This window comes from Epinephelus fuscoguttatus, linkage group LG15, assembly GCF_011397635.1.
Source record: "Epinephelus fuscoguttatus linkage group LG15, E.fuscoguttatus.final_Chr_v1".
Taxonomy (NCBI): domain Eukaryota; kingdom Metazoa; phylum Chordata; class Actinopteri; order Perciformes; family Serranidae; genus Epinephelus; species Epinephelus fuscoguttatus.
Window position 1 is genome coordinate 33,857,576 of NC_064766.1, and position 26,504 is coordinate 33,884,079.

The following is a 26,504-nucleotide window of genomic DNA, read 5'->3' on the forward strand; positions in this document are numbered from 1 at the left end:
TGTACTGTATTTAAAGATTGTTTCTCATCAATCAGAAAGATTTTTTCTTTCTGATTGATAATATTACTAATTTTCTCACACCTGTAGTTTATCACCTGATTGTGTCAGGTGACCCTAAGGGGTTGTATATATGGAGGTGTATTCACATTTGCTTTATGTCTGATGAAGGGCAGTAGCCCGAAAGGTTACATCTAAATAAATTTTCAAGGAGCAGCTTCTGGTGTGCGGACTTTATCTTTTATTTCATAAATTTCTATTTATCCCTCACCACTAAGGAGTACAATATTAATACTTAATACTAGACTACTGTGTCACATTCTGTCATAGTAAAGCCAGTACCACCACAGACTTTGTGAAATGCATGACATGAGTATATTGTGTTAGTTTCAGCTTATATAGTACGTTAAATATAGTGGTGTAAAAAGTATTCAGATCCTTTATTTAAGTAAAAGTACTATGAAAATATTCCACTACTACAAGTAAGAGCCCTGTGCTTGGAAAAAATATACGTAAGTCAAAGTATTCACTGTATAGTAAAACATTTCCTGTCAGTACTTTATGAGTATATATGATATTTTTGGATATATAATATTACTGCTGCATCACAGTTCATTTTACTGCTGTAGGTGTTTTAAGCTGTGCTCATTATAACTCATTTATATGGCCTACTTCTTCAGTTATTTTCTTTATTTTACTCTTTAATTTGATTTTGTCTTAGATTTCAATCTTTTACCATACAATATAAGCAGAAACAGAACAAGAACAGTATCATACATGTACAAGTGAAACACTGAGAAGACAAAATTAAAGCTGTACCAAGCAGAAAAACATAACAAAAGCAAAATAAAGCTAACATACATTAAAGTAAACATTAAGATGTGAGCAACTTGTGCTGAAAGGTTCACTTAAAGATTATAAAAATAGTGCATACATTTACTGTTTTGATAGCTTCTTTGATGTGTGAGGATGAAAAAATTGTTGTATTTCCTTCATAAATACAAAGAATTTAAGTTTTATTTGTGAGTTTACATTTGTGAATGTGAAATTTGGCAAGAAGTAAAATTAGATTAATAAGGAAAAATGCATTCATATGTTTGCCACAGTAATCGTAGCACCCAAATATAATATTTCTGAGAGAGGGTGTCAACTATAAATTCAGTAACATCTGTTATGGCCTACTGTTGGATAGTTTAATCTTTAGCAATGCAGAGAACCACACACCTCTGAAACATCAACTTTTCATAGTGTCAGAAAAACAGCCCTGTTTCCTGCTTTGTGGTGATGAAGTGTGCAGCTGATCCAGGAGGGTTTATTTACCTTAAAAGGGAGAGAATCAACACATCTGTAGATTAGTGGTTTTTAATGAAGAGGAAGGGAGTGAAAAAATATCTGAAAAGTAACTAAAGCTGTCAGGCAAATGTAGTGGAATAAAAAGGTCAATATTCCCTGGGATTACAAGTGGATGTATGAAAAAGCACCAAATGGAAATACTCAACTTGTACCAAAGTACTTGAGTATAATAGCCTACATAGGAATAAAATAAAATAAATGAAATAAAATAAAAATCCAGTCTTTTCTATGGCAGCCTTCTTGCTTACATTCTTCTGCTGCTTTAATACCAATTTATTGTGAAGCAATGGCTGATGAATTGATCTGAGCTCCTGTATCACATGACCAAGGAAACGGCATCAAAATTTAATTTTCCCGGAAGTTACCCATGCGACTTGGAGGCGCACCGGCTCCATAGACCAGAAACATCGCATTATGGCCTCGCTCTGAGCCTCCTGATGCGACAGTTGTGTACATACCTAACCGGCAATCCGTCACCATCGACGCCTTGATCATGGACCTCCGGTCCAGAGGCTTTTTTCGGGGCCATCGGAATTGTCAATAGTACTCCCGAAGTACTATATTATTAGATTTTGAGCACTGTCACTTTTGCTCGCCCGGGGATTTAAACCGAAGTGACAGTAGTAGCACTCACCCCATCTGCCGGTCTGCTAGCTAGCTCGCTAAGTCAATAGCCAAGAAGGGCATCACTTTTCTTTTGGAGTAAAGGACAAGGGAACTACAACACCACTACTTTCACTAACAGAAGACTGATCAGAGGCTGAATCCCCGAGTTCCCATCTTACAACATATTCACTATTGATTCCTGGTAAGAATAAAACCAACTGACGGCGGTAAAGCTAGCTTGAAGTACACCCGAGCTCGGCTTCATTTTTGTCAAAGGCACACAGGCTAGCTAGCTAATGTTAGCTGGCTGAACAGGCCCCGCCGGCTGTCAGTCCTAACACTGGGATAGCTAGCGTGCTAATCTCGCCCAGAATACGAAAACGGATAAAACCAAATTAATCTGAGTGTTTTAATGTTATTTACAAGGTAGGTATTTAACCTTGAGGCATTCTTTAGTGCTGCTTAGCTAACGTTAACCTGACAGCCAGGGTCCCTCGCTCATGTGGCTAATCTTCATATGGTTACGTTACCGTTATCACCGAACGCTTCGTCAGTTAGCACCAACGCTCACAGTGTCATTGGTTTAACATGATTTTCACTGAGTTTGGGAGCTAACGCCCCGATGGTAACGGTTTGGCTGAAACCCTGGTGCCAGTTGTCTTGTTAGCACCATATCGGCTCAAGTTTATTGTCAGGTTGGTGGTTTCATTTGCTGGCGGACCTTGCTGGGCCTGTAATTAAATACACCTCGTAGGACAGGGCTGGGCTAAACCGCTAACGTTAACCAACATTAGCTTAACTGTAACCTAATCGGTGTGTCAAGTGTTGCAACATTATTGCTAGGACCGGCTTATTTGCTGTTCTCTAGATTCGATTGCTCAACATGTTGTCCATCAGCACAGGGAAACTATCAAAGTGAGCTCTGTGTATTTTAAGGTTGAATGTGGACTCAGCGTTCAGCCACGTAGCGTAACTAAGCAAAATGTCTATGATAGTAGGACACGTAATGTTAGCCGGCTGTCGGCTAACGATTTAACCTGCTCCGGCCGGGAATGCTGCCCCGTTAGCGGGCCAGCAAAATGTCATTTTATATTATAACTTAGCCAAAACACAATATGAAGGCCTTGCTGGACTGCATGTCACATTTAATCGCGCTCCATAAAACTGTTAGCCATCTTCTGCTGACAGAACCATATGGTAGCTTTGTACATTGATGCCCTGTGTAAAAGAAGCATGGCATTAGCTAGCAGCTAACGATAGTTCCTGTGTCAGCAGGTGGATGGTGGATGACACGTCTGCTAGTGAGTAGTATTCATCAGATTTTATTAATTCCACCATGTCATAGTTATCCCACTACCTATACACCAGTGATGACTCTTGATAACTGCGGTCAAATTGGAAACGGATGCCGACTTATTTGAGTGGATTATTTGCACATGTAGCTAGCACAACCAGGGGGCATTGGAGCCACTGTTAACACAGTAAATGAACTTTGACCTGAGGTATCCATTTTCTTAAATTCACTCTAAACCAGACCAATCCAAGTAATTTGGTAGCAGGCACATATGAATTGGAAGTATATCTCCAAACTGTCATAATTCATCTCCATTAGCTATTTGCTTTTTGCTGTTTGGCTAAGTCATGATCATTATGAATGTGTTTCTTTTTTTACAACCCCCCTTTTTAAATGATCTAATAGCCACTTTGACCCCTTTTCTACTCATCAACAGACTATTTCAGATGAAGGTTAAAACATGAGTCCATTGCCATGTGTTCAGGTAAAAGGAATCTGCAGAGGATGTCAACACTAATTGCTCATAAGACTGCACACATGAGCCATGCAAGTGAGGGATCGTGGGAGGTGGTGTCGTTATCATAGGCGAAACCACAGACCACACCCTCACTGCTTGGTTAGATGATGCCACACTTAAGGTTCATTTCTTCGTACTGTGTTAAGCGATATCTAACCCGTATGGCTGCAATTATCATGCTTAATGGAGATCAAATTTGAACTGGAAGCATTTCCCCTCACTGCCTTTATTTAACACTTGGTCAGTGCTTAATTGAGCTTTTTTTTCTCAATATCTTGCTCCTCTCTTCCTCAGAAAGGCTGGCAACACAAGGCCACCCTAATGCAGAACCATAAAAGAACGTGAAATGAACAAACCACCACAGCCTATAACGGGACCCACTTCTGTCCCAAACCCTGCCCCATCCCCTGGATTGACACAGGTGAGAACAACTGACCTTGTAGAATGTAGAAGTTGTTTTGGTAAACTTAAGTTTGGTAACATGTATTTTTCCCCCCTTCTCTCCTCTGAAGGCCGCCTACGGTCCTGGACAGCCCCCTTCTCTTGTTTTTGCCACCCCACCTCCACAAATGAACTCTGCACCAACGCCAAGACAGGTATTGTTCACAGCATGGTTTTTTCTTTCTGCTTAGGTTTTTGCATTCAGTGTCTGGGTGTGTGATATTTTGCTCTATATGGAAACCCTCCCTTTCCTACTATTTCACAAAGACTTCTGACACGGCGGCTTCTGCAATAAGGCTTTGGCTAAATCTGTGTGTGTGTGTGTGTGTGTGTGTGTGTGTGTGTGTTATGGCCTATTTGCCATGTTTCTCCTTGAATGTCAATCTTGACTTCTTTCCTCTCTTCTGCTGTCCTCCCAGTTTGCTGCAGGCCCCCGTACTTTACACCAACAGGTACTAACACCCCTCACTTTTCCGCACATCCCCACTGTCTCCTTAGTGTAATGCATGCTTTCAGTTCCACGTGTTGGAGTATTGGATGAGAACGCTGTAGTGTTTAACTTTCCCTGAGGTCCAGTAACATTGAGTTCTATATCTCATGATGGAAATGCATATGTCTGTGTCTGAAGTTGTGCCATTTTTTTTAAGTTGTTGCAGGATTGCAATTTTTTGATAGCAGATTCCACCCAGGCCTTATTTATTCTTTATTCATCCTGCACATACCCACATTTTTACCCCCATACTTCTTTGCATTTGCAAGACATCGTCCCAAACCTGCCGTCATAATGACAGAATAACAGCTTAGCAGGTTGATATTAAAGTGAATGGATTTTAGTACCTGTAGTATTCTAACACTGTTTCAACGCCCGCATGCGCCTGCAGCCCCTAAAGTGATTCTTTTACCACTCAAAACTGGGACCCGCAGGACATGAGGGGTGCTTACTTCTATGCAGACCTCTACAGAGATGCATGTGTACAGCTATGGTTGTTTGAGCTTACTGTTCATGGCTGAGAGATATTTTGCTGCTGCCTCTCATACTCTTCCTTCTTACACCTTGTTATCTCAACCTTCCACATTGTCTCTTGTCCTCATTTTCACCTTAATCTCACTCCCTCTCTTGCTCTCTGCTCATATGTTGCGCGGCTGAAGGGTGGATACAGAGCATTACAGGTAACAGTTTTTCTCTTCGTCCCTCTCCCCCCCTCTTAACTTGGGCTAACCTCAGTGTAGCAGGGAGATATGACATTCAGTACACTTTGGACTCAGTGTAACCCAAGAGCTGAACTTGTTGTAGACATTGGCAGTTGCTGTGAGTGCTTCCAGCTGAGATTAGGGGTGTGTGTGTGTGTGTGTGACTGGACACACACATGCAGAACACATGGGTTAGGACCACCATGGTTAAGATACTCAATGCACACACAGCAACAGGTTTGCTTGTGCAGTTCTGCATTCTTCATCCCTCTTCCTTTGTTCTCCCTCACCTGTTCTCCAGAGTTACTATCAGAACCGACCAGCCATGGCCACCAGTGCTCCAAGGGTACAGACAAGTAGTGGCCCGCGACCTGTTGGACCTGCCCATGTCTACCCACCCAGCTCCCAGATGATGATGATCTCCCAGCAGCAGCTGTCTTTTGCTAGCTCCCCTCAGGGCTACTTCATCCCCCCAGGACAGGTTGGTTCACATTCTGTTTGGTGCAGTGACAGACATATAACTGGTCTACCCCACAGCCCTCCCACATCAGACTGCGTACATGCAAATTATATTACTGTAGTGGTACAAATATAAGACAGCATTTTTCTGAAGAAATAGCATTTGAAAAAGTGGAGGTCAAGGTCAAAGACATTTACATGTTCAAGCTGAGGTAGGCAGAAATCTGGAAAGGTAAAGGGGAAAACAATTTAATTTGAAAATACACCCTCTTCCTGCAGCTTTCCCCTCGCTGTCCTAAGCCCCTCCCATCAGACAGACATGCACACACTTAATACAGTTATCCAGTGTTTCCTATAAATTGGTTTCTTATTTCCCTGTAGAGCTGTGCGACAGAAAATGAATTGCCAACTATTTTGATCATCAAATACTCGTTTTCATCTTTCTTTCTTTTTTAAAGCAAAAGAGCCAAATAATTGGAGATGCTTCCTAAATATGAAGATTTAATGCTTTTCTTTGTTATAGATGATAATGAAGTGAATAGTTTGGGATTGTTGGATGGTTGGAAGACGTCACCTTGGACTCTGGGAAATTACACAGGGCATTTTATATATATATATTTTTTTCTTTTCACATTTTACTGCCAAAAAAATATTAATCAAGAAAATAATAGGCAGATTATTCATTAACAAAAATAATCATCGTATAATATTATATATATAGATATATATTGTAACGCAATAATAGTTGTAGCCCTAGCTGGGAGTGAGTTTGAGGACACACTGTCATTCGAGGCTCTAGCTAAAGTTAGCTACCTAAAAGTGAACTTGAAGCCAAAGCTATGAGCTTTTGGCTCTGGTTAGCAGAAGGCTTTACCTTTTATCAACATTTTAGCTCTATCTCTTAAAAGCTTTGTTTAAATTGACATTTGTTTCTTTTCATTTTTTTATGTCAGAATCTCTCTTAGACTCTTTTTGTCAAGTCCATCTTTGTTTTTTTGGCTGGAGTAGCAACTTTCTCTGTAGGATTCTCTGCCATTAAATCAGTCTTACACCGAAGAGACGTGCGCGCATATCTGCAGTTATGGGAATGCCCGCTCCGTGAAATGATCTGTGATTGGCCAAAGTCTCGGGGCAAAAGCTAGATTTTCTAAAGCCTGAAAACAGAGCCAAGAAAAGGTTCAGAAGTTTGATTTTCTCTCATTTTCCCTTAGTACAGTATGCTCAGAGTTTATTATGGGATTTTTGCCCAGTGACGCCAAAAAAAAATGTGCCTGAGCTGTAACAACTGTAGATGTTCTCTTTGAATAGAAGAGGGTGCCTGACCTGACAGAGTGAGCTTAAGCTAAATTTGTTTAGTCAGCCCAGTTTAACCTACTCTAGTTACTGATGGCTCATTTAGCTGGTTTTGCTGTCTTGGAGAAATTAAATTTTTGGCAAATGAAAATTAGTTGAAAGCCTCTTCCAACAAGACAGATCGGGGACCGAATCATTTGTCAAGCAGCCAAGAATTACCAGTGTCAGAAAATGTCATAATGGGAAGCTGAAAAATGCTAACAGCCAGATAAAATCAGTCTTTATGCTTCCAAGCGCTGAACAGGAGAGTGTGTGAGCATGTGACTGATAGACACAATGAAGGCGTAGGTACATTTGAAAACAAAGAGCCACACAAATGTGTGAGTTTCTTATCTCCAAAAAACAGTTCTTAGAAAAAGGGTCTCATCTTGTTGGAGCCAGTACAGTATGTTACTGTGGAGATGGCAGAGATTTATCTGATGCTCTCCCTACTTAACTGTTCCATCTATTGTTGTTGTCTCTGACTCTTGATTTTGTCTCTGCAGTACCGGGCCCCATACATGCCTCCTACTCAGCAGTATCCTGTGACAAGCGGTACAGCAGGCTTCTATCCGGGAACTAGCCCTGCTGAATACTCTGCTTATGGTAAGGGTTTTTGACTAAGACCAACAACAACCAAGCACAACCATAAACACGGAGGATTATCAGTTAAAAGAGGTGAAATCTCAAACACCAGAACATTTAACAGAGATTTTAAGCATGTAGTTTTAATCCATATTAGTTGAGCACTTCTTTACCCATGAGGCATCGCTGGCTGTGTTGTGGTTTTGCTTGGCTGGTTGGTGTGTTACATGTCTTTTTGGGTCAAAACACTGCTGTGTGTGGTGAACTGCCAGTTGCATGTGGTCTGGCTTGATTCTGCTTTGGCCTGTGTTCTTTCTATCTGCAGTCTCACCTGACACTGCCTTACAGGTTCCATGAAATGGCTTTTTTTTTCCTTTTGCTGGATGTATATCCATATTAACATGCTGTTGAGGTGGGATTTAATGTTAGGAGTTACCTAATTTGCATATTAATGAGAATTAAAAAACATCTAGAAGAGAGACAAAAATGGAAAGCAAACATCTAAGTAATGGAGCAGCCACTGCACTTTTGAGAAAACATTTTTTTTGAAAATGCCACCCCAAACACACTTCTGACTTGTGTCACCGCTGCAAATACTCATTTGCTAAAATGAGTACAAATGTTGTATTTTTTTTTGTTTGTTTGTTTGTTTAAAATATGAGGCATTGTTAAAGATATACAAAAAAACACTGACCTAAGAATAATATGCAGCCAGGAACACAAGGCACATTAAAGACATTGTTCATTTCATGGGACCTTTTTAACACCCTGCTTCCTCTGGATCCTCTCATTAACTCATTCTGCATCTGTCTCTTCCTGCCCTCTCTCCTTCTTTCCTCCCTCTCCCGCCCCTCACTCCCTTCCTCTCGTTTGCTGCGTTGGTTCAGAGCCCTCTCTTGCTGCGAGGGAGAGGCGGGGTGGTGGGGGGAGAGGGGGCGGCCGAGAGAACGGCCGTCTCTCTCTCCACGGTGCTCCTCTCACCTCCCAGCGCTACCCTGGTGAGTAGTGTGTGTGCTTGTGTGTTGGTCAGCAGGCTTTAGTGGCAAAAATCTCTGTGGCACTTCCTGTCTCTGATAGTGTTTTTTTTTTCTTACCCTATTTTGGTAACACATGTTTACTTGGGATGCAAAGTGAAGGTCAAATATACAAAACACATGAATTCCACTGTAAATATCTTCAAGGTGGAGATGAAAAACTGAACAATATATGACTGTGGTTCCTTTGATGTCTACCCTAAGCAAGATATGACACTGCAATCAAACTATTGGATTCATTTAGATTTCTCTAGTAACTAGTATTTCTCTTTTCTGCCAGAAGGGCACAGCCATCTTTCAACAAGCTAGTCAGTGACATCATGAGAATGGTGGTTCGCTAGGAGCACTGAGTACAGCACTGTACCTAAGATTAGTCAAGTGTTGATAAATTGGAGTTTGACAGTTTGGATGAGATACAGAGAACCATTGACAAAGGTAAAAAACAATTGGCAATTCCTTTTGAGCCAATAAGACTATATAAATGGGTAAGACCTGCTTCTGTTGAGCCAGACTATATAAATGGGTAAGACCTGCGTCTGTTGAGCCAGACTATATAAATGGGTAAGACCTGCTTCTGTTGAGCCAGACTATATAAATGGGTAAGACCTGCTTCCATTGAGCCAGATGACAGTGGCGAACGTGAAAGACTGCTTGTACTTGACTAGCATGTTATTCAGTGTCAGGTTACTGCAGCTGCACTTCTCCACATGAAGTACATGCTCTACCAGTGTCCCCAATAAAGGAGTCAAGTTGTCAGACCAAAACAACAAAGTGAGGTGCTTCTAACTTCACGTTATCACTATCATGTCTCAGCTAACTTAGCTAATGTAAGCCTAACCCAGCTTTTACATCCACAAGCCACCTTATATCATGATCAACATCATTCCCAACTAAAAAACTGAGTCCACAGTCGTCATTTTCTGCATCACCAAGCAGTGGTAAAATAAACAAGCGGTATGACTTTGGTTGGGTTTAGCGCCACTTGAACACCACTTGAAGTTGTTCCTTCTCCTTGTGGGGGTCGGGTTAGATAGCTGCTGGTGGCAGCCCTCTTCTCAGTGTTCGTAATGGACTTTTTTCCTTGCCATGGAGACACCACCAACATCTTGCTGGCTCTATGGTAGAATTTTGGAAATGAAGAGCTCCCTCCTGCGACAGAATCGGCTTATAACATTAGCCTAGTTGATGATGATAGCTTTGCCTTAGATCATTAACTAAAAGTATTCCTCTATTTAGCGTTGTAATGACTCATCTCCTGCTTTTGCACATCCATACAAGCAATCCCAAACCTCAGTTCTTCATCATCAAAGGACAAAACATGTTTTACAGTACCAAGTTTACCAGGCCTGCTTCAACAACTAAGATGAACCATGAAGCATCCTTGTGACATCACCAACTAGCTTGCTGAAAGATATATTGTTCTTATTTTCTGTCTTTCCTTCAGTAAAAATCAAACTAACCAGAGTCATCGTGTTCAGTGTTTTATCTCCTCTTTAATGCAGTAGTGAAGGTTTTTCTGAATGATGATTATACTACCAGAAAGTACACTTTTTATTCATTCATACTGTGTCAGTGCAGTGTATACCATATCAGGTTGTGGACAGCAGTGAACAGTATAGTTGCATTTTATATAAAGGTTATTTCTAGGCTGTAAAGGTTATTTAAAAGACTTCCTTTCACATGCAAATCATCCAAACCTGTGCTGTCGTCAGTTGCTTAAACAATATCCTTCAGCTTTTGGGGGGGGGGGGGGGGTTCCCTTTAACATGCTGCTTCTGTCCGACCTTCACAGTTTGGATGTGAAGGTTGTCACTTCAAAAGACTGTATTGTAACCAATTTCATGCTAGTGTTTTTAAGAATGAATAACTTAAACAATCACACAAGCTTCCTGTAACGGTTTCATTCGTTCAGTTAAATTCAGCATCACTAGAGGAAGAACGCATAAACCAGAATGACGATTAGCTTTAAGTTTATATTTCGTTCATCGTAATCCACACACCTCATTAAGGCTCTTGGTGTGGATTTATATTTCTCTGCTCCTACAGGAATCTCCACTCTGTTATTGCAGTATGTGAGTTTTAATTTGTGTTATTGTAGAAATATGAACAGAACCTTCCCACAAACCACTTTGCGTGTTCTTTATGAAAAACATGGCAAATAAAGATGTTTTTGGTCGTAAATACAAAGAAAAAAAATCTTGTGAATCCTGGATCGACGCTTATTCGAATGGGAAGCTGCGTCTTTCACCTGAGTGCTGTTAACTTTTCATTAATTGTTTGCCTAATTTTACTGTTACAGCAGGAGCATACTATCCAGCTCAGCCGCAGTACTCTCCGTCTGTCCAGCCAGCGCCGGTCATGATCAACCCTGCCCAGCAACAGCCACAAGCCCCAGCTCCTCAGCAACCGCCGGCACAGTCACAAGGGCCACCAAAGAGAGAACGCAAACCGGTAGTGTGTCACAACAAAAGGGCAGCGCACCTCTTGTCTGAGGTCAAAAAAAAATGAATGGACAGAAAGTGTATTGTGTGTTCACTGTAGAACTTTCCCTTTTACCTGAAAATAACAACAGTATTTATCATGATGGGTGGCAGCTATAGATCAGTAGTGGCAGCATCCTTTACATACTGTCTCTATTTTAATGTTGGATACATGTTTTGTGGAAACTTAACTAATACGTATTACTTGCATGGTCTTCTTATAGATAAGGATACGAGACCCTAACCAGGGCGGGCGTGATATCACAGAGGAGATCATGTCAGGTGGAAGGTCCACCACCACGCCAACTCCCCCACAGGTACGAAGCATTTTTAATGACTCATTTAAACTCTGATCTGAAGCAAGCATGGCTGTGTACGTAGTTAAAGATAAAATTGTTGTATCGATTGTAAGTCCTGAGTACTAATAATTTTAGTTTAAGTTTTAAGTTTATTCACTTTATTATATAATGACTCATGTTTGTGTTAATCTGGGATAAAGGTTTACTTTTTCCCATTTTAGAAATCCAAATTGTTGTCAGCTATTCTTTACTGACTTGAGGTACCATATGTGTGTTAAATAAATTAAAGCACAGGCGACTCTAACTGTGAAACTCAAATTGTTGGAGAAAAAATGAAATAAGATCTGTAATTCTGACTTTTATTTTGTCTGAACTGGTAATTGGCTTATCTGACAACGTAGTAATTTTCCCAAATATAAAACAAAAATGTATTATTTATGTCTTTCGTTTTAATTACAAATAACAACATAATGATTTAAAAAATGTACACTTTGAGCACATCACGACTGTACTCTAAATATGAAGAGAAGAAAGGACATTTGGTGTGTTTGTATGAACAAAGGACACATTGTCGGAGAAAACAAAGCACAGCTCAGAAATTCTTTGCACACCAGCTCCCAACTTATTTACTTTTCATAGAGGTAATTACATGTTTTCACATCTCTGTGCTAACGTCTTATTATCAGCACAGCACAAGTGTAGCACGTTTCACAGAACAAACAATACAAAGCTGAAGCAAAGGCATACAAATATTCACTGATGCTTTGAGCTGTGTTATATTTTTAGGCTAGTCTGCCTCAACTTGCAAGTACATGAGTTGCCAGCTGGGTTCAGCAAACATAAGAAATACTTGGGCTTAAACGAAATGCAAAACGCTTCAACAGCAGGACACACTACGGCCTTCAAAATGATCACAGAGTAAAATCAACATGTCTTTGATGTAGTCTCAATTTAAAGTTATTTCATTGCATTGCAGAGATGTTGTGATGGATAACATTAAAGGCATGGATGTAATTAAAAAATGGTTGTGATCTGTGTATATGGGACCTTAAATAATACTTAATACTGTTTTGTGATTGCAGGCCTCCTCAGCAGATTCAAGTCCTGCACAGACCAACGGTGAAGTTACACAGCCTGCCACTACAGTGACAAGAAGAGGTGAGTACTTCCTGTCACAGTGCAAGCCGTCTTTTGTGATAGCTTTATCGCGAATGTTGATATTGTGATGAAGATAAATTTTTGATATATTGTGCAGCCCTGATCCCCAGAAGGTGGCAGTGTTTCAGATTTTCCTCTTTGTGATTATTTCATGTGTTTCACTGCCCAGATGAAAACATGGAGCCTCCCGTTTGCGCTGAAACCCCACCTCCTCCTGCGACAGTAAATACAGAGCCTGTGGTGGAGGCCAAACAGGAAATGGACAACCAGATGACACCACCTGCTGAGTTAGCCGCACAATGTGTAGCCCCTACAGCTGCTGCCGAGGTGCCGTCCCCATTGATAAAGGACCAGCAGTCTCCCTCTTCCCTCCCTGCAGCAGCAGCAGCAGCAGCAGCAGCAGCAGCAGCACCTACTCCTCCTCCTGCTGAGGCAGTAGATAAAGTTGATACTAAAGTTAGTGACACAGTAGACGCTCCTGTCGTCCCTTCAGCATCATTAGCAGCACAAGAGGCGCCTGTGAAAATGGAAGAACCACAGACTGCCCCAGCTCCAGCTGAGAAGGGACCAGAGAAGGAGGAAAAGAGAACAGAGGAAGTGAAGAAATTGGAAACAGAGGAGCAGGTGGCCAGCGCTAAGTCGGAACCTGCAGTGGAGGTTGATGCAACAGTTACCCCTGTTATTGAGGCAAAAGAAGAAACGGCTACAAAGAAAGAAACTGAAGTTTCTCCGCCTCCACCCTCTGCACAGGAACCAGCTGCTCCACAGACACAGAACACAACACCGAGCCCTGCCCCTGAACCTGAACCCACACCGGCTGAAGCAGCAGAGCCTCTTCTCTCCAATGGCCTCCCTCAGGACACTGAGGAACTGTCTGAGGATGTGGCATTTTCAGACACTACACCCCTTGACAAGCCGGATGCTTCTCAATCTCAGGAATCCACACCTGTGGCTAAAACGGTAATGCCAGCCCAAGAGGAGGAGGAGCAGGTGGAGGAAGAGCAGGAGGAGGAGAAGAAAGAGGAAGAGAGGAAGGAAAAAAGTGAGGATGCCCCTCCTGCCCCTGTCAGCCCTCCTACAGAGGAATCTACTATGCAAGGTAGGGTGGAGGTGATTCTGGCTCACATTTGTGATTGTCATATGTGTCTTACTAGATTATAATGTCAACACTGTGTCCTTTTGTTGAAGCTGCAACGTCTGTGCCAAAGAAGAAGAAGAACATAAAGGAGCTCAAAAAGAAGGAGGCCATTGGAGACCTTCTGGATGCCTTCACAGAGGTGTGTATCAGTCCAGATGACAACATGAAAGATTAACACAAGGTCATGGGGTCTCAGCAGTTTCAGCTGTTTCAATAATATTTTTGGGGATATTTAGTTTTATAACACTGCATTCTCTGAAGAGTAACTGGGTTATCATAATACGTCTTCAACTCTTCCCGTTTTTTTTTTTTTTTTTTTTTTTTTTTTGCCGCAGGAGCAAGAAGCCAAGCCTGCTCCTGAACCCTCGTCCACTCAGGCTGACCCTGTCCCTGTTGCTCCACCTGAACCTCCCGCTGAGGTCGCTGATGAGACTTGGGAGGAGAAAGAGGACAAGCAGAATGCAGAGCCTAAAGCCACACCTGAGCCAACTGAGAAGAAATACCAGTACAAAGAAGGTATGCTGCGACTGAGACTCTCCAGAAAGATAGAAGATGGATAGATTGAGTGTAATGGATGTGAGGCATCTGCAATTTTAGGTTTGGTCTTCCTCCATACAGCACTGTCAAATACATTGCAGACTTATTTCTGTAACTTGTCAGTCACCTTTCCTGCAGTGTAACCGTCTTTGAGACCTTGTTTTTGCTCTTTTCACTGAGGTTTATATACCATGCCGTTATGTTGAATGATGAAATGCTCTCAGCCTTCAACCTCTTTTGCACTTGTACCAATGTTGTTTATGCGCACAGGCAACCTAAAGTTAAAAAGCAAGAGGCACATGAAAGAATATGAAGACACAAGTTGCACCGCGTTAATGCATCACCGTGTCATGCAACATTTCTTGTTCATCTCTCAGAACAATGGAAGCCAATAGACCCAGAAGAGAAGAAGCGGTACGACAGAGAGTTCCTCCTGGGCTTCCAGTTTATCAGTGCCAGTATGCACAAACCCGAGGGCCTGCCTACCATCAGTGATGTGGTCCTGGACAAGGTAGGGGATGTTATTCATACTAATGTCATCTATGTGTGACATTGTGATAAATAAGTGGATGTTAAATTAGAAGCGCTGGGGAAGTTTTAGTGACAGAGAATGAGGAAACATGATGTCCATCTTATCTGGTCAGTGTTTTGTATTTTTGCATAACACTAAAGTCATTTTCTCTCTCCAGGCAAACAAGACTCCACTACGGCCCGCTGACCCAGCTCGCATGATGAATGTTGGTCCTGATTTTACTCCCTCGTATTTGGGGAACCTTGGGAGCAGATCGGTGGGAGGACCACGAGGCCCAGTGAGTTTCTTAAGAAAGAAAATTCTTGTCCCTTTTGATCATGGCAGTGATCATAATTATGTGTATTTGTTTTGTTGAATAAGGTTTCTTTGCTAACTTCTCTGAATCCACATATCTTCTCCTCCTTTTAGCCACCTGGGCCACGTCGCTCCCAGCAAGGTCAGAGGAAAGAGCCCAGGAAAATCATCAGCAGCATGTCCCTCAGCGACGACGTGCAGCTCAACAAGGCTGAGAAGGCCTGGAAGCCCACAGCGAAGAAGAGCGCTCGAAGCCGCGGCGCAGAGGAAGTCGACGAGGAGGATCCCGAACAAGCCAAGACTCAGGAGCTGTTCAAGCGTCTGCGCAGTATCCTCAACAAGCTGACCCCTCAGAAGTTTCAGGAACTGATGAAACAAGTGACAGAGCTGACGATAGACACAGAGGAGAGGCTGAAGGGAGCCATTGACCTCATCTTTGAGAAGGCCATCTCAGAGCCCAACTTCTCTGTGGCCTACGCCAACATGTGCCGCTGCCTTATGGGGGTAAGCTGTGTGATTATTATTATTTTTTTTAAATTTTTTTTATTTTTTTGTGGATCTTATAATTTTCTCCAATGATGGCTTCTGTTTTGTGCCACATGCCTGGGCCGCTGAATATTCATGGTGAAACTGATATGTCAAGTTTTTAAAGGTATACTATGTAGGATTTTCCTGAAAACATTACAATACAGTATAATTTATAGACTCACACAAAAGCAGTCCCTCTCAATCATCACATATGACCCACTAGAAGTGTGTGACTCAATTCATATCTGCAGAGACCCTGGCCTCTGCCCGTTTTCTTACTATTTTGCTGTGTTTGGGCGTTTCGTGCACCGCAGGGGGCTGATGTGGACCCTGAATTCTACAATGAATTAAACCGCATGTGCGTCTGTGTGACCGCAGCTGTCCGCAGACATTCAATGTGGAAATTATGTCACAGTCTTAAGCAGCAGGCATCTAAGAGGAAGCTACGGAAACCAATGACATGTGGCCAGAAAAACGTATTTATAGGGAACGGTAATGAATCAGGGGTTGGCTTTCACTTTTGCTGCCGATACTGTTTACAGACAGACTATTCCTGCATAGTATACCTTTAAATCATTTAATTAACAATAGGATGAAAAATGTTTATTCATTAATGTTTTCCTTCTTCAGTTGAAAGTCCCCACCTCAGATAAACCAGGACTTTTTGTGAACTTCCGCAAACTGCTGCTCAACCGCTGCCAGAAAGAGTTTGAGAAGGACCAGGACGATGATGCAATCTTTGAGAAAAAGCAAAAAGAAATGGAGGCTGCCAAAGAGGTAAGAAATGTGGTCTTGTAGTGTCACAACCACCACAGGTTGTTTATTTAGTCTAAACTCTTCTTATTATTCCACTACTAAGAACAACTCCCACTTGTATCTGCCCTCAGGGAGAGGAGCGTGAGCGTTTGAGGGTGGAGCTGGAAGAGTCCAGAGACCAAGCCCGTCGCCGTTCATTGGGTAACATCAAGTTCATTGGCGAGCTCTTTAAGCTGAAGATGCTGACAGAGGCCATCATGCACGACTGCGTAGTGAAACTACTGAAGAATCATGATGAGGAGTCTCTGGAGTGTCTCTGCAGGCTGCTCTCCACAATAGGCAAAGACCTGGACTTTGAGAAAGCCAAGGTTAGTGAAGCATGAACACACGAACACCCGTCTCCACCTGTCTGGGCCACTTGTTATCCGAGATGGGATTGAGGAACTGTGAAGACTTTTCTCTACATATAAATCAGTCTCACTTTTTCATTTACACTGAGGACGACATTTCGTAGCCATGACTCATAAAAGCTGCCTTTTCTCTGTGCCCTGTTAGCCTCGTATGGACCAGTATTTCAACCAGATGGACAAGATCATCAAAGAGAGAAAAACCTCATCCAGAATCCGCTTCATGCTACAAGACGTCTTGGACCTTAGAAGGGTAAATATTAATTAATCCATAAAAGGATATTGCAATACAACACAGGCATTTCTGGTGATGACTAATGTCATGAAGTGTACCTGACTGAGCAGGATTATTTAAATCTGTGTGTGAAGTAATCCACAGGGATTATGAATCTCACAGGAAGCATGAATATAGACATTAAATGAGAGGTGTTGAAACAGGCTGTCTTTTAACCATCTTCTGTCTCTACAGAGTAACTGGGTGCCTCGTAGAGGAGACCAGGGTCCTAAAACAATTGACCAGATCCACAAGGAGGCAGAGATGGAGGAGCACAGGGAACAGATCAAAGTCCAGCAGCAGCTTCTGTCCAAGAAAGAAGGAGGTGGAGGCAGGATGGGAGGGAACATGGGGGGCCGAGGCCCTCACACACCAGGAGGTGGTCGGACTAGCCAGCCTCAGGATGAGGGATGGAACACAGTACCCATCTCCAAGAACAGACCCATCGACACCACCCGCCTTAGCAAGATCACAAAGGTAATGTCCAAGTCATACACTGAGGTTTTCACTGCATTCATTGTCTAAAATCTAGGACTGCCCTCAACTAAGAATTCTCCTAGTAGACCAATAGTCGTCATTTAGGGCCGCTAGTCGACTAGTCACCTGCATGTTTACGATATTAAATGATATATTTTGGGCGGGTCAACACAATGGTTTGAGTTGAAGGTGTGAGAAAGAATAGTATCAGTAACATTGTTAACACTGTGCTACATTACAGAGAAATACAAACCGTACTAATGAACCTTCATTAATATAGGCCTATATTTTATCTACAAGTGCATGTCACACACTGAGCGAGCCGCCTGTTAATGACGCTGTGGGCTAATGGGCATGTAGCTACTTCCATGTTTCAGATGATACGTCATGTTTGTAGTCGACCAATGAAGATGAGTTTACATATCACCTTGGGTTCGTCCTTCACCTTCTCAAAATGATCCCACACTTTGGGTTTCCTGCCCGACATGTTATTAACTAGCCTGTGGAATAACCGCAGGTACCAGCCCTGGAAATTAGGGGCCATACACATGCTGTGTCTTTAACCGCCTGGAAAACACTGTCCCTTTATGTGCCAGCTTTCAAGAATGTGGCAGTAGGTTGTGTCTGAGGTTGCTAAGCAACCTTGTCAAGCATGGTAGAGCCTATTTACCTAAATCCTGAGTGCAGAGCTGATCTTCTTCAGGTGCTGTTTATAAGTGTGTAGGCCTATTGTCTGTGGGACAGATGTAAAGCTCTGGGTAGCCCTGCACTAACATGATCAACTTTTCAGTATTTATCAGACTGAACATTTACAGAAGAACAAAAAGATATCTGGTGTCTGTGATTGGTTTGTCACGTGACTCCTGTCTGACTGCTGAGCATGGCCACTTCCTGTGTCTGTCCTTTCAAATTGAATTCCAGTGGTCCAGTCATATAGGTTTTTTTTTTTGTTTGTTTGTTTTTTTTTTTAAAAGATATTTTTTGGGCATTTTTAAGCCTTTAATTGATAGGACAGACAAGTGTGAAAGGGGGAGAGAGAGAGAGGGAGTGACATGCAGCAAAGGGCCACAGGCTGGATTCGAACCCGGGCCGGTGCAGCAACAGCCTTGTACATGGGGTGCCTGCTCTTCCACCAAGCCACCGACGCCCCATATAGGTTTTGATTTTTATTTATTTTGACAAGGTGCAGCTCCTAATAGTTTCATGTTTGTTTTTTTTCCCCTGTGACTAAGGGACCAATGAAGTCTTGCTGACTAATGACCTCTCTGGTCGACCAACGTTTGGTCGACTGTTAAGGGGCAGCCCTACATGTATGTAAAGGGGGAACATGTTTTTACCCATAGAACCCATTTTTACTCAGATAACTTGAGGTCAAAGATCAAGGCACCCCTTTGAAAATGGTCATGCCAGTTCTTCCCTCGCAAATATTTAGTCTAACTTGGGAATGTTATTTAGCCCCCCTCCTGACAAGCTAGCTTGACATGGTTGGTGAGTGCGCCACAGCATCTTAATGATGATATTGACAGCAGAAATCGCTGGCACTCCATTAGGTTTCAGAGGGTTACAGTCTGAGGTTAAACCTGATGAGTTGGAACTTCTGTGAATGTGTATGTAGCTTGTTTGTTAATGAAACTTTTGTGTTTCCCTTCAGCCTGGTTCTCTGGACTTCAACAACCAGCTGTTGGCTCCAGGAGGAAAAGGCATGTGGGGTAGTTGGGGCAAAGGCAGCAGTGGAGGAACTGGAGCAAAACCAGCAAGCGGAGAGCCGGGTAAGACACTTTCTTAAAAAAAAAAAAAAGACAGTATGGTTTTAACCTGTTAAGTGGTTGGAGTCTTAATCTGTTGTTTTCCTCGTTTAGATTCTGGTCGTCCAGCTACCAGCACGCTCAACCGCTTCTCAGCCCTGCAACAGTCTGGTTCGTTGTTGTCAGCACCTGACTCTGATCGCAGAGCTCCTCAGAGGTATTTAGCAGCTACAGATATTTTCTTATCCAGTGAAATGTGTTGTCTTTTTGCTGTGCTCGTATTTTCTTCTTTCTCCCCTCACTGTTTACAACAGTAAAAGGCACTGTAAGAGATATTTAGACATTTCTGTTTGTAAGTGTTCATCCTGATAGTGAGCGATTTGAGACCAGATTTGACGGCACAACATTGTGATAAATGTGGACCTTTTTTCTCCCTTACAACCTTTAGGTCAAGCTCGAGCCGTGAGCGCGGTGGTGACAGAGACAGGGGTGATCGCGACAGGGATCGGTTCGACCGATTCGATCGCAGCGAGGGACGGGAAGGTCGTGATGATAGGAGCACTCGGAACCAAATCTCCAAGAGAAGCTTCAGCAGGGAGTCGCAGGAGCGTGGCGGAAGGACCGGAGACCTCCGGGCCGCAACTGAACCTGTGCGTCGTGTGGCCAGCATGACGGATGATAGGGACAGAGGAAGCAGGGACCGAGGAAGTCGGGATAGAGGAAGCAGAGACCGAGGAAGCAGGGACCGAGGAAGCCGAGACAGAGGAAGCCGGGACAGAGCCCCAAGCAAAGATCTCCCAGGTGAAAAACCCACCGAGCAAAAGTGAAGATTTGAAATAGATATAACAGCAGAAAGAAGTCCTGGAGGAAACACTATGATCACACAGAGATTAGAATGATGTTTAACTTGGACTGTCTTTTTTCCTCTGCAGTTAAGCGTGAGAGCGCCCCCACTCCTCCTCCTTCTCTTTCAAAACCTGCCTTGAGTGAAGAGGAGCTGGAGAAGAAGTCGAGCGCCATCATCGAAGAATACCTCCACATTAATGACTTGAAGGTAAAAACATGACACATGAATTTTACTCAATACTGGACCAGTTTCAAAAATTGTTCTTCCCCTTAGTCACTCCGACAAGAACAGGGGAAAATAGGGTTGAAATATACCAAAGTTATCCTTAAACCAGCAAATGCTTGGAATATGAAACCACTCTGATGGCCAACATTGTATGTCTTCTTCCTTGGCTGCTGCAGGAGGCAATGCAGTGTGTGACAGAACTCAACAGTGCCTCGCTGCTCTACGTGTTTGTGCGGAACGGCGTGGAGTCGACGCTTGAGCGCAGCACCATCGCTAGAGAGCACATGGGCCTGTTGCTGCACCAACTTATAAAGGCAGGGATATTGCCCCCACAGCAGTACTACAAAGGGTGAGTATTTAACAGGAAAACCATCGCACATCCTGTTGCATGAATTTTGTTTTAAGTGAGACTAAGTGCTGTGTGCTTTTTGGGACCGTAGGCTAGAAGAGACCCTGGAGGCTGCGGATGACACGGCCATAGATATACCTCACATCTGGCTCTACCTGGCTGAACTCATTACCCCCGTGCTCCATGAGGGAGGCATCCCTATGGGACAGCTCTTCAGGTGAGCTACACTGCTGACAGTCAGCACAAATAATTAAGTCTAAGCAAGCTTAGATCCTTTGGATTGAGATCTGTCAGAAACTGATGCCTTTAACCCGTAGCTCTGTCCATAAATAACATCTGATTCTCTTTTCTCAATTTTAATAAATTAAACAAGATTGATCTGTTTTAATTCTTGTGTATTTGTAGTGAGATGTAAAGAAACATTTTTAGGGTGTTGCAGTGAGAATTTACACCTTTGTCAGCATCTCACAAATGTTACAGAAGTGTCTGTCTCTCGTCTCATTCCCCTTTCTTCTCTTTTCCTGTCACACTTTGATACTTAAATGTCACCTACAGTGAATTATATTATTAACAGTGGGAACAAAACAACTGCTTGCTGAGGTCAAAAGCATAATTCAGTGTAATTGTGTCCACAGGGAGATCTCTAAGCCTCTCGTGCCTCTTGGGCAGGCTGGTGTGCTGCTCGTACAAATCCTCAAGTTGCTCTGCAAAGAAATGGTAGGTCCTACCATATATAAATTCAAAAAAACATCCACATTACATTACATCCTGTTGTACATTAACAAAACTTTAATGCTTTGTATAGTTTGAGAGTTTAGACTCATTTATTGTTGTTTTTTCTTCCCCATCAGACCGCTAAGAAGGTCGGGGCCATGTGGACAGAGGGCGGGCTGAACTGGTCTGATTTCTTGCCCGAGAATGAAGACGTCAACAAGTTTGTCACTGATAAGGTCTGTAGGCTACAGAAGTGCAAGACAAGTTAAACATGAACAATTAGAACAACCAGTCAGACTGTGTTGGAGACCTGAGAGTGAATCAGGCTGTATAGAACTGTTATTTTATTTTACTGTCTAGTTTTGCTGAAGGCACGTGGAAATAACAGAAAGAAGGATTATAAGCTCTTTGTTTTGAGTATATGTGATACATAAATGAAGATATTTAATTGCTGCAAATTATTAAGCGAACCGTATGTATAGCAAGTGCACCGACTGCGCTTGCCCGAATCTTTTGTTCCACGCTCCTGTCCAGTCCAAAACACTGCGGTCAAGCCAGCTGCAGCTGCTGCACTGCAGTGAAGTTGGCTTTATGTTGGATATTGGGCAGAGATTCACTCTGGGCCCAGCAGCCACTTCTTAGTTTCACCTTTACCAAACGTTGGCAGTAGGAGGACGGTAAGCTCACCTCCCAGCCCTCCTGTTTCATGCCGGGGGGCTGATAGGGACCGTCAGTTGTACTATGAATAGAACCCTGTGCATGTCCGCATGACCGCAGCTGTTCGAGGACGTTCAATGCAGGAAGTATGTCCGAGCCTTTAGGAAACTGTGGCTGCCAAAGGGTGGGGAGATTGTTGTTGACCAATAAAAAAACAAAGAATTTAAAGCAGACACCTTAATGAGTTCATCACTTACATGAGTATCAATTTTCTTTGTTATGTAATTTAGAAAGTGGAGTTCACTTTAGGGGAGGAGATGGAGTCAAAGGAGGTCAGCAAGAAAAAGGTCCTCACTGGAGAGGAGCTCAGCAAACAGCTGGACAGACTCCTCCAGGACAAGGCCAACAACCAGCGCATCATCGACTGGGTTGAGGTGAGTTAAACGTCCCGGCGATGTAGCTCATATTGTGTATAATAATCCATGCAAGGATTTTGTTATTTAATATTAAAGAAACATGAGTAATTTATGATTCCCCTGTTCAGCTGTTATTTCCCCTTTCTGTCTTTTTCAGGCTAACTTGGACGAGCAGCAAGCTGCTTCCAACCAGTTTGTACGAGCATTGATGACATCAGTGTGTCAGTCTGCCATCATATGTAAGTATGACTAATGCAGCATGTAGAAATGAGGGCTGTCACTTTATGGCTAAAATTATCACAAAGATGATCATAGGATATAATTCATTTTTGAGCTCTGGGAAGTAAAAAATGTTCGTGGCACACATAAATGATATTATGTCATGGTTTGTCTGAACAAGTGTTTGTCTCTCCTTGTTTCAGGTGACAACCCGTACAGGGTGGATGCACGGCAGATCAGTCAGAGGGCCAGTTTGCTGCAGAAATACCTGTCTGATGAGCAGAAAGAGCTGCAGGCCCTCTACGCCCTCCAGGCTCTGATGGTGCACATGGAGCAGCCAGCAAGTGAGTATTTATTTACCTGTGGAGTGCCAGCAGTAACGTGTCAGGGTTAAACGGACAGAGGTGGATAAAATAACAAATGCCTTACCCAACAGTAGCCTGGTATTAAATACAAAAGCTGTCGGAGCTCCAACCTTTCAGGTTTTGACTGTTACTGATGTTGATTAAAATACAAATATGGCAATTATTGAGACCGCAGTTTGAGATGGTGTCAGAAATGTTAATTTAATTAATGACATGAATGGCAGACAGTCATAGCATAGCATCAGCCAGCTCTCACGCAGGGTCCGATAACTCTACGGCTGTACTCCATAGACTCAGGCAGCTGTGTCCATTTTTCTTCATTTTCAGGCTGGTTTTGTCGATTTCAAGCTAGTCATGGTTAGACGTTATAACTGGGGGCGTGAAATAATGATACCCATTGCCCAGAGAGGTTGGAGGGAGATATACATTAAATGTTAAACGTTAATGTTACAAACTTTACGTACTAAACGTAACACTACACCTGTCACAGATGACACTAAACAGTGGTGATTATAGTGGTAATTTATTTGTGCCTGAAATCTGACATACTCCCCACTGTAAACTAAACTACCAGTGTTTATGCTGATGCGTGTATTCAGTTCTGATTGGTTAGTGGGAAAGTGACATCAGAAAGAGGAAAAACATGTTTTTAAATTTAAGCAGCTTCATGTGGACGTGATCTTCAACAGATTGTCCTGAGGTCTCCCTGAATGCTGACACGTGGTGCTAATTGGTATTAATGAAAGGGAATTTTATGATAATCTTATGTCAGACACAGGACACGTGTATTAGCCGAAATTACTTAACAATTTTTGATAATGATGGTAATTTTATTTCTAAAGTGCTTTTCAAAACGGTTACATAGCACTTTACATATCGGTAATTAAAACAGTCGACATAAAAACAACAACTTTTAAAAGAATAATAAAAACACAAGTGCAAAAAAACCCCTGAAGAAATAAAAGACAGTTTAAATGAACTTGAAACTCAAGAAAAATCAGGAAAGGCTCTCCAATAAAAGTAGGTTTTAAGAAAGGACTTAAAAGAGATCACTGACTCAGCCGACCTGATTTCCTGGGGCAGACTGTTCCAGACCTCAAAAGTACATCCTGGCGTAAAGAGGCTAAAACTGGAGTGATGTCATCACGTCTCATGGCAGCTGAATTCTGAACAGTCTGGAGTCGATTAATAGATTTTTGATTCAGGCAAGAAAAGAGGCTGCTGCAGTGATCCAGATGTGAAGAGATGAAGGCGTGTAAAATTGTCTGTGTCTTTAAAAGTTAAAAATGGATCATATTTTTGAAATATTTCTAAGATGATGAAACATGATTGCAAAAGCTTTGTGACGTGCTGCTCACAACTTAAATTACTGACAAGTCAGACTCCAGGATGTCTTGCAGCAGGTTTGATATTATCCCACGGGACCAGCCAAAGGCAGAATTAGTTGTGTAATGTGCTGGGGCCCGATGACAGCAATCTCTGTTTTGTCTGAGTTTAGCTGAAGGAAATTTTTTGACATCCAGCTTTTGACATCAGTAAGGTAGTCATTAAGTGAACACATCATTCCAGGGTCTGTAGCTTTAACAGGCGGGTACATCTGTGTGTCATCAGATGTTTAAAAACCGTACAAACGACAACCTCAAAAATTATGTTTTATTAATTAACATTAACTAAACAGTGTGAGCGCATATATTAATGCAGGGCTGTATTGTAGAGCTCCTTTCTTTTCTCCTCCTCTGTAGAAAACCTTTATTTTTTTTCATCACCAGATCAGTATTAACTTCTGTATCTTGACTCTACAGATCTGCTGCGCATGTTCTTCGACGCCTTGTACGACGAGGACGTTATTAAAGAGGAGGCCTTCTACAAATGGGAATCCAGCAAAGACCCTGCGGAGCAAACAGGCAAAGGGGTGGCCTTAAAATCAGTCACCGCCTTCTTCACCTGGCTCCGCGAGGCCGAGGAGGAGTCTGACAAGGAATAAAAGACTGGACTGAAAGCTGCCGCCCCCCTTTGGCAAGACGGGGGCTCTGCAGGCGGCTGCAGAGAGTCATGGACAATATTGCCAGAGAGGCAGACTCAAATCAATCCTCAATGAGGATAAATCTTTATTATTTTCTTCTTTTCTTTGAGGGATGGACTCAGAAAACAATCATTTCTCTCTCCCCTCCCTCTCTCGCTTCCTCATTATTTCCCCACCTGCTTGTCACAGCAAGTGTCCTCATCAAATAAACTTGAAAACTGATTCAGCAGGATTGCTTGTTGACGAGGTGTGAAGTATCCCACATCACTACGAAACTCTTTTTCTCACAATACAAACCAACAGGCTGCTTTTTTACTGTTCTAGATTATTATGATGCCTAACATCCCATCAGATCTGCAAGAACGAACAGCAGGGCGTGTGGTGAAGTGGGTTCCCTGATTCGTGGGTATCATCATGCCATAATGTGTGTTCAACCCAAACTCAGCTCTTATGTCTTTGTCCCTTACTGGAGTGTGCAGCATGACTGAAGTGTGTTTCTATTAATGATACAGTGGACGTCAATAGACAGATGTACATGGACTAATCTTAATTTGATGGATGGAGTTTTTAAAACAAAGGTTGTCTATTTTCTCTTCCTGTTTCCCATCATGAACTTATAGAGGGCCGAAACACGGAGGACTAGTGTTGACCTTTGACCTTGACTACTAGGGGATGGTCTTAATGCTTCCTCTAAGCCATCCTCTCCCATCCCCAGTAGTGAACCACACTGACTGACTCTGCATCCTTACCTCTTCTATACTTAAACCTGAGCTGTCGTAGAGGACACTTAATGACCCAATCACCGTTAAAACTTGAAATCTACAGAAAATTGACTTGATGGAAAATATATAAAGTTTAAAAAAAAAAAAAAAAACCACACACACACACACACAGAAATGATCCGAAAGCCTTTTCTACTTTAAGTGGAAACTTATTTCAGGAGCGTTCTGTAAATATATAATAACGATAATTAAAAAAAAAACTTCTTTTTTTCAGTTTTATTTTTCAGAAATGATAAATTGCTGATGTTAATTGCAGTGTATCCTTTTCCAACAGAAACAGCAGTTGTCCAGATGCAGAGAGGTGCTTTAGATAATCCATTGATTATTAGTTGTATTGGAATTTTGTAAATATTTTTTTTTGCTTTCTTTATTTAAGAAATTATTGCTTCTTTTGCATCGGAAACTGGAAAGATGAGGTAACGGAACATTGCAAATAAAGGACTTATTAAGTTGCCGAGTAGAGTTTGTGTGAA

At 42.3% G+C, this 26,504-nt stretch overlaps 1 protein-coding gene and 2 non-coding genes across 7 annotated transcripts; all 3 read left to right on the forward strand.

Moving 5' to 3' along the window:
• Positions 1–1,712: 1,712 nt before the first annotated feature.
• eif4g1a (eukaryotic translation initiation factor 4 gamma, 1a) lies at positions 1,713–26,485 on the forward strand. 5 transcript variants are annotated; one of them, XM_049597677.1, is made up of 32 exons: positions 1,713–2,158; positions 4,062–4,188; positions 4,280–4,363; positions 4,628–4,660; positions 5,701–5,880; positions 7,697–7,796; positions 8,663–8,773; positions 11,109–11,260; positions 11,514–11,606; positions 12,671–12,746; positions 12,916–13,845; positions 13,935–14,023; positions 14,220–14,400; positions 14,799–14,932; positions 15,111–15,230; positions 15,362–15,751; positions 16,406–16,552; positions 16,663–16,899; positions 17,087–17,191; positions 17,408–17,689; positions 19,341–19,458; positions 19,549–19,651; positions 19,883–20,235; positions 20,367–20,488; positions 20,683–20,855; positions 20,947–21,072; positions 21,491–21,572; positions 21,707–21,805; positions 22,517–22,660; positions 22,800–22,881; positions 23,065–23,205; positions 25,029–26,485. In XM_049597677.1, the coding sequence occupies exons 2-32, from the start codon at positions 4,114–4,116 to the stop codon at positions 25,208–25,210; spliced, it is 5,244 nt and encodes a 1,747-aa protein (XP_049453634.1). In that variant the 5' UTR covers positions 1,713–2,158; positions 4,062–4,113; the 3' UTR covers positions 25,211–26,485. The 5 variants fall into 5 exon arrangements, with proteins under 5 accessions (XP_049453634.1, XP_049453635.1, XP_049453637.1 ...); XM_049597678.1 differs by having other exon boundaries at positions 4,066–4,188; XM_049597680.1 differs by lacking the exon at positions 8,663–8,773.
• LOC125902945 (small nucleolar RNA SNORD66) lies at positions 15,818–15,890 on the forward strand. The gene has a single exon (XR_007451220.1). It is a non-coding gene; the product is annotated as a small nucleolar RNA SNORD66 (small nucleolar RNA).
• On the forward strand, positions 16,933–16,979 carry LOC125902946 (small nucleolar RNA SNORD66). The gene has a single exon (XR_007451221.1). It is a non-coding gene; the product is annotated as a small nucleolar RNA SNORD66 (small nucleolar RNA).
• Positions 26,486–26,504: the final 19 nt, after the last annotated feature.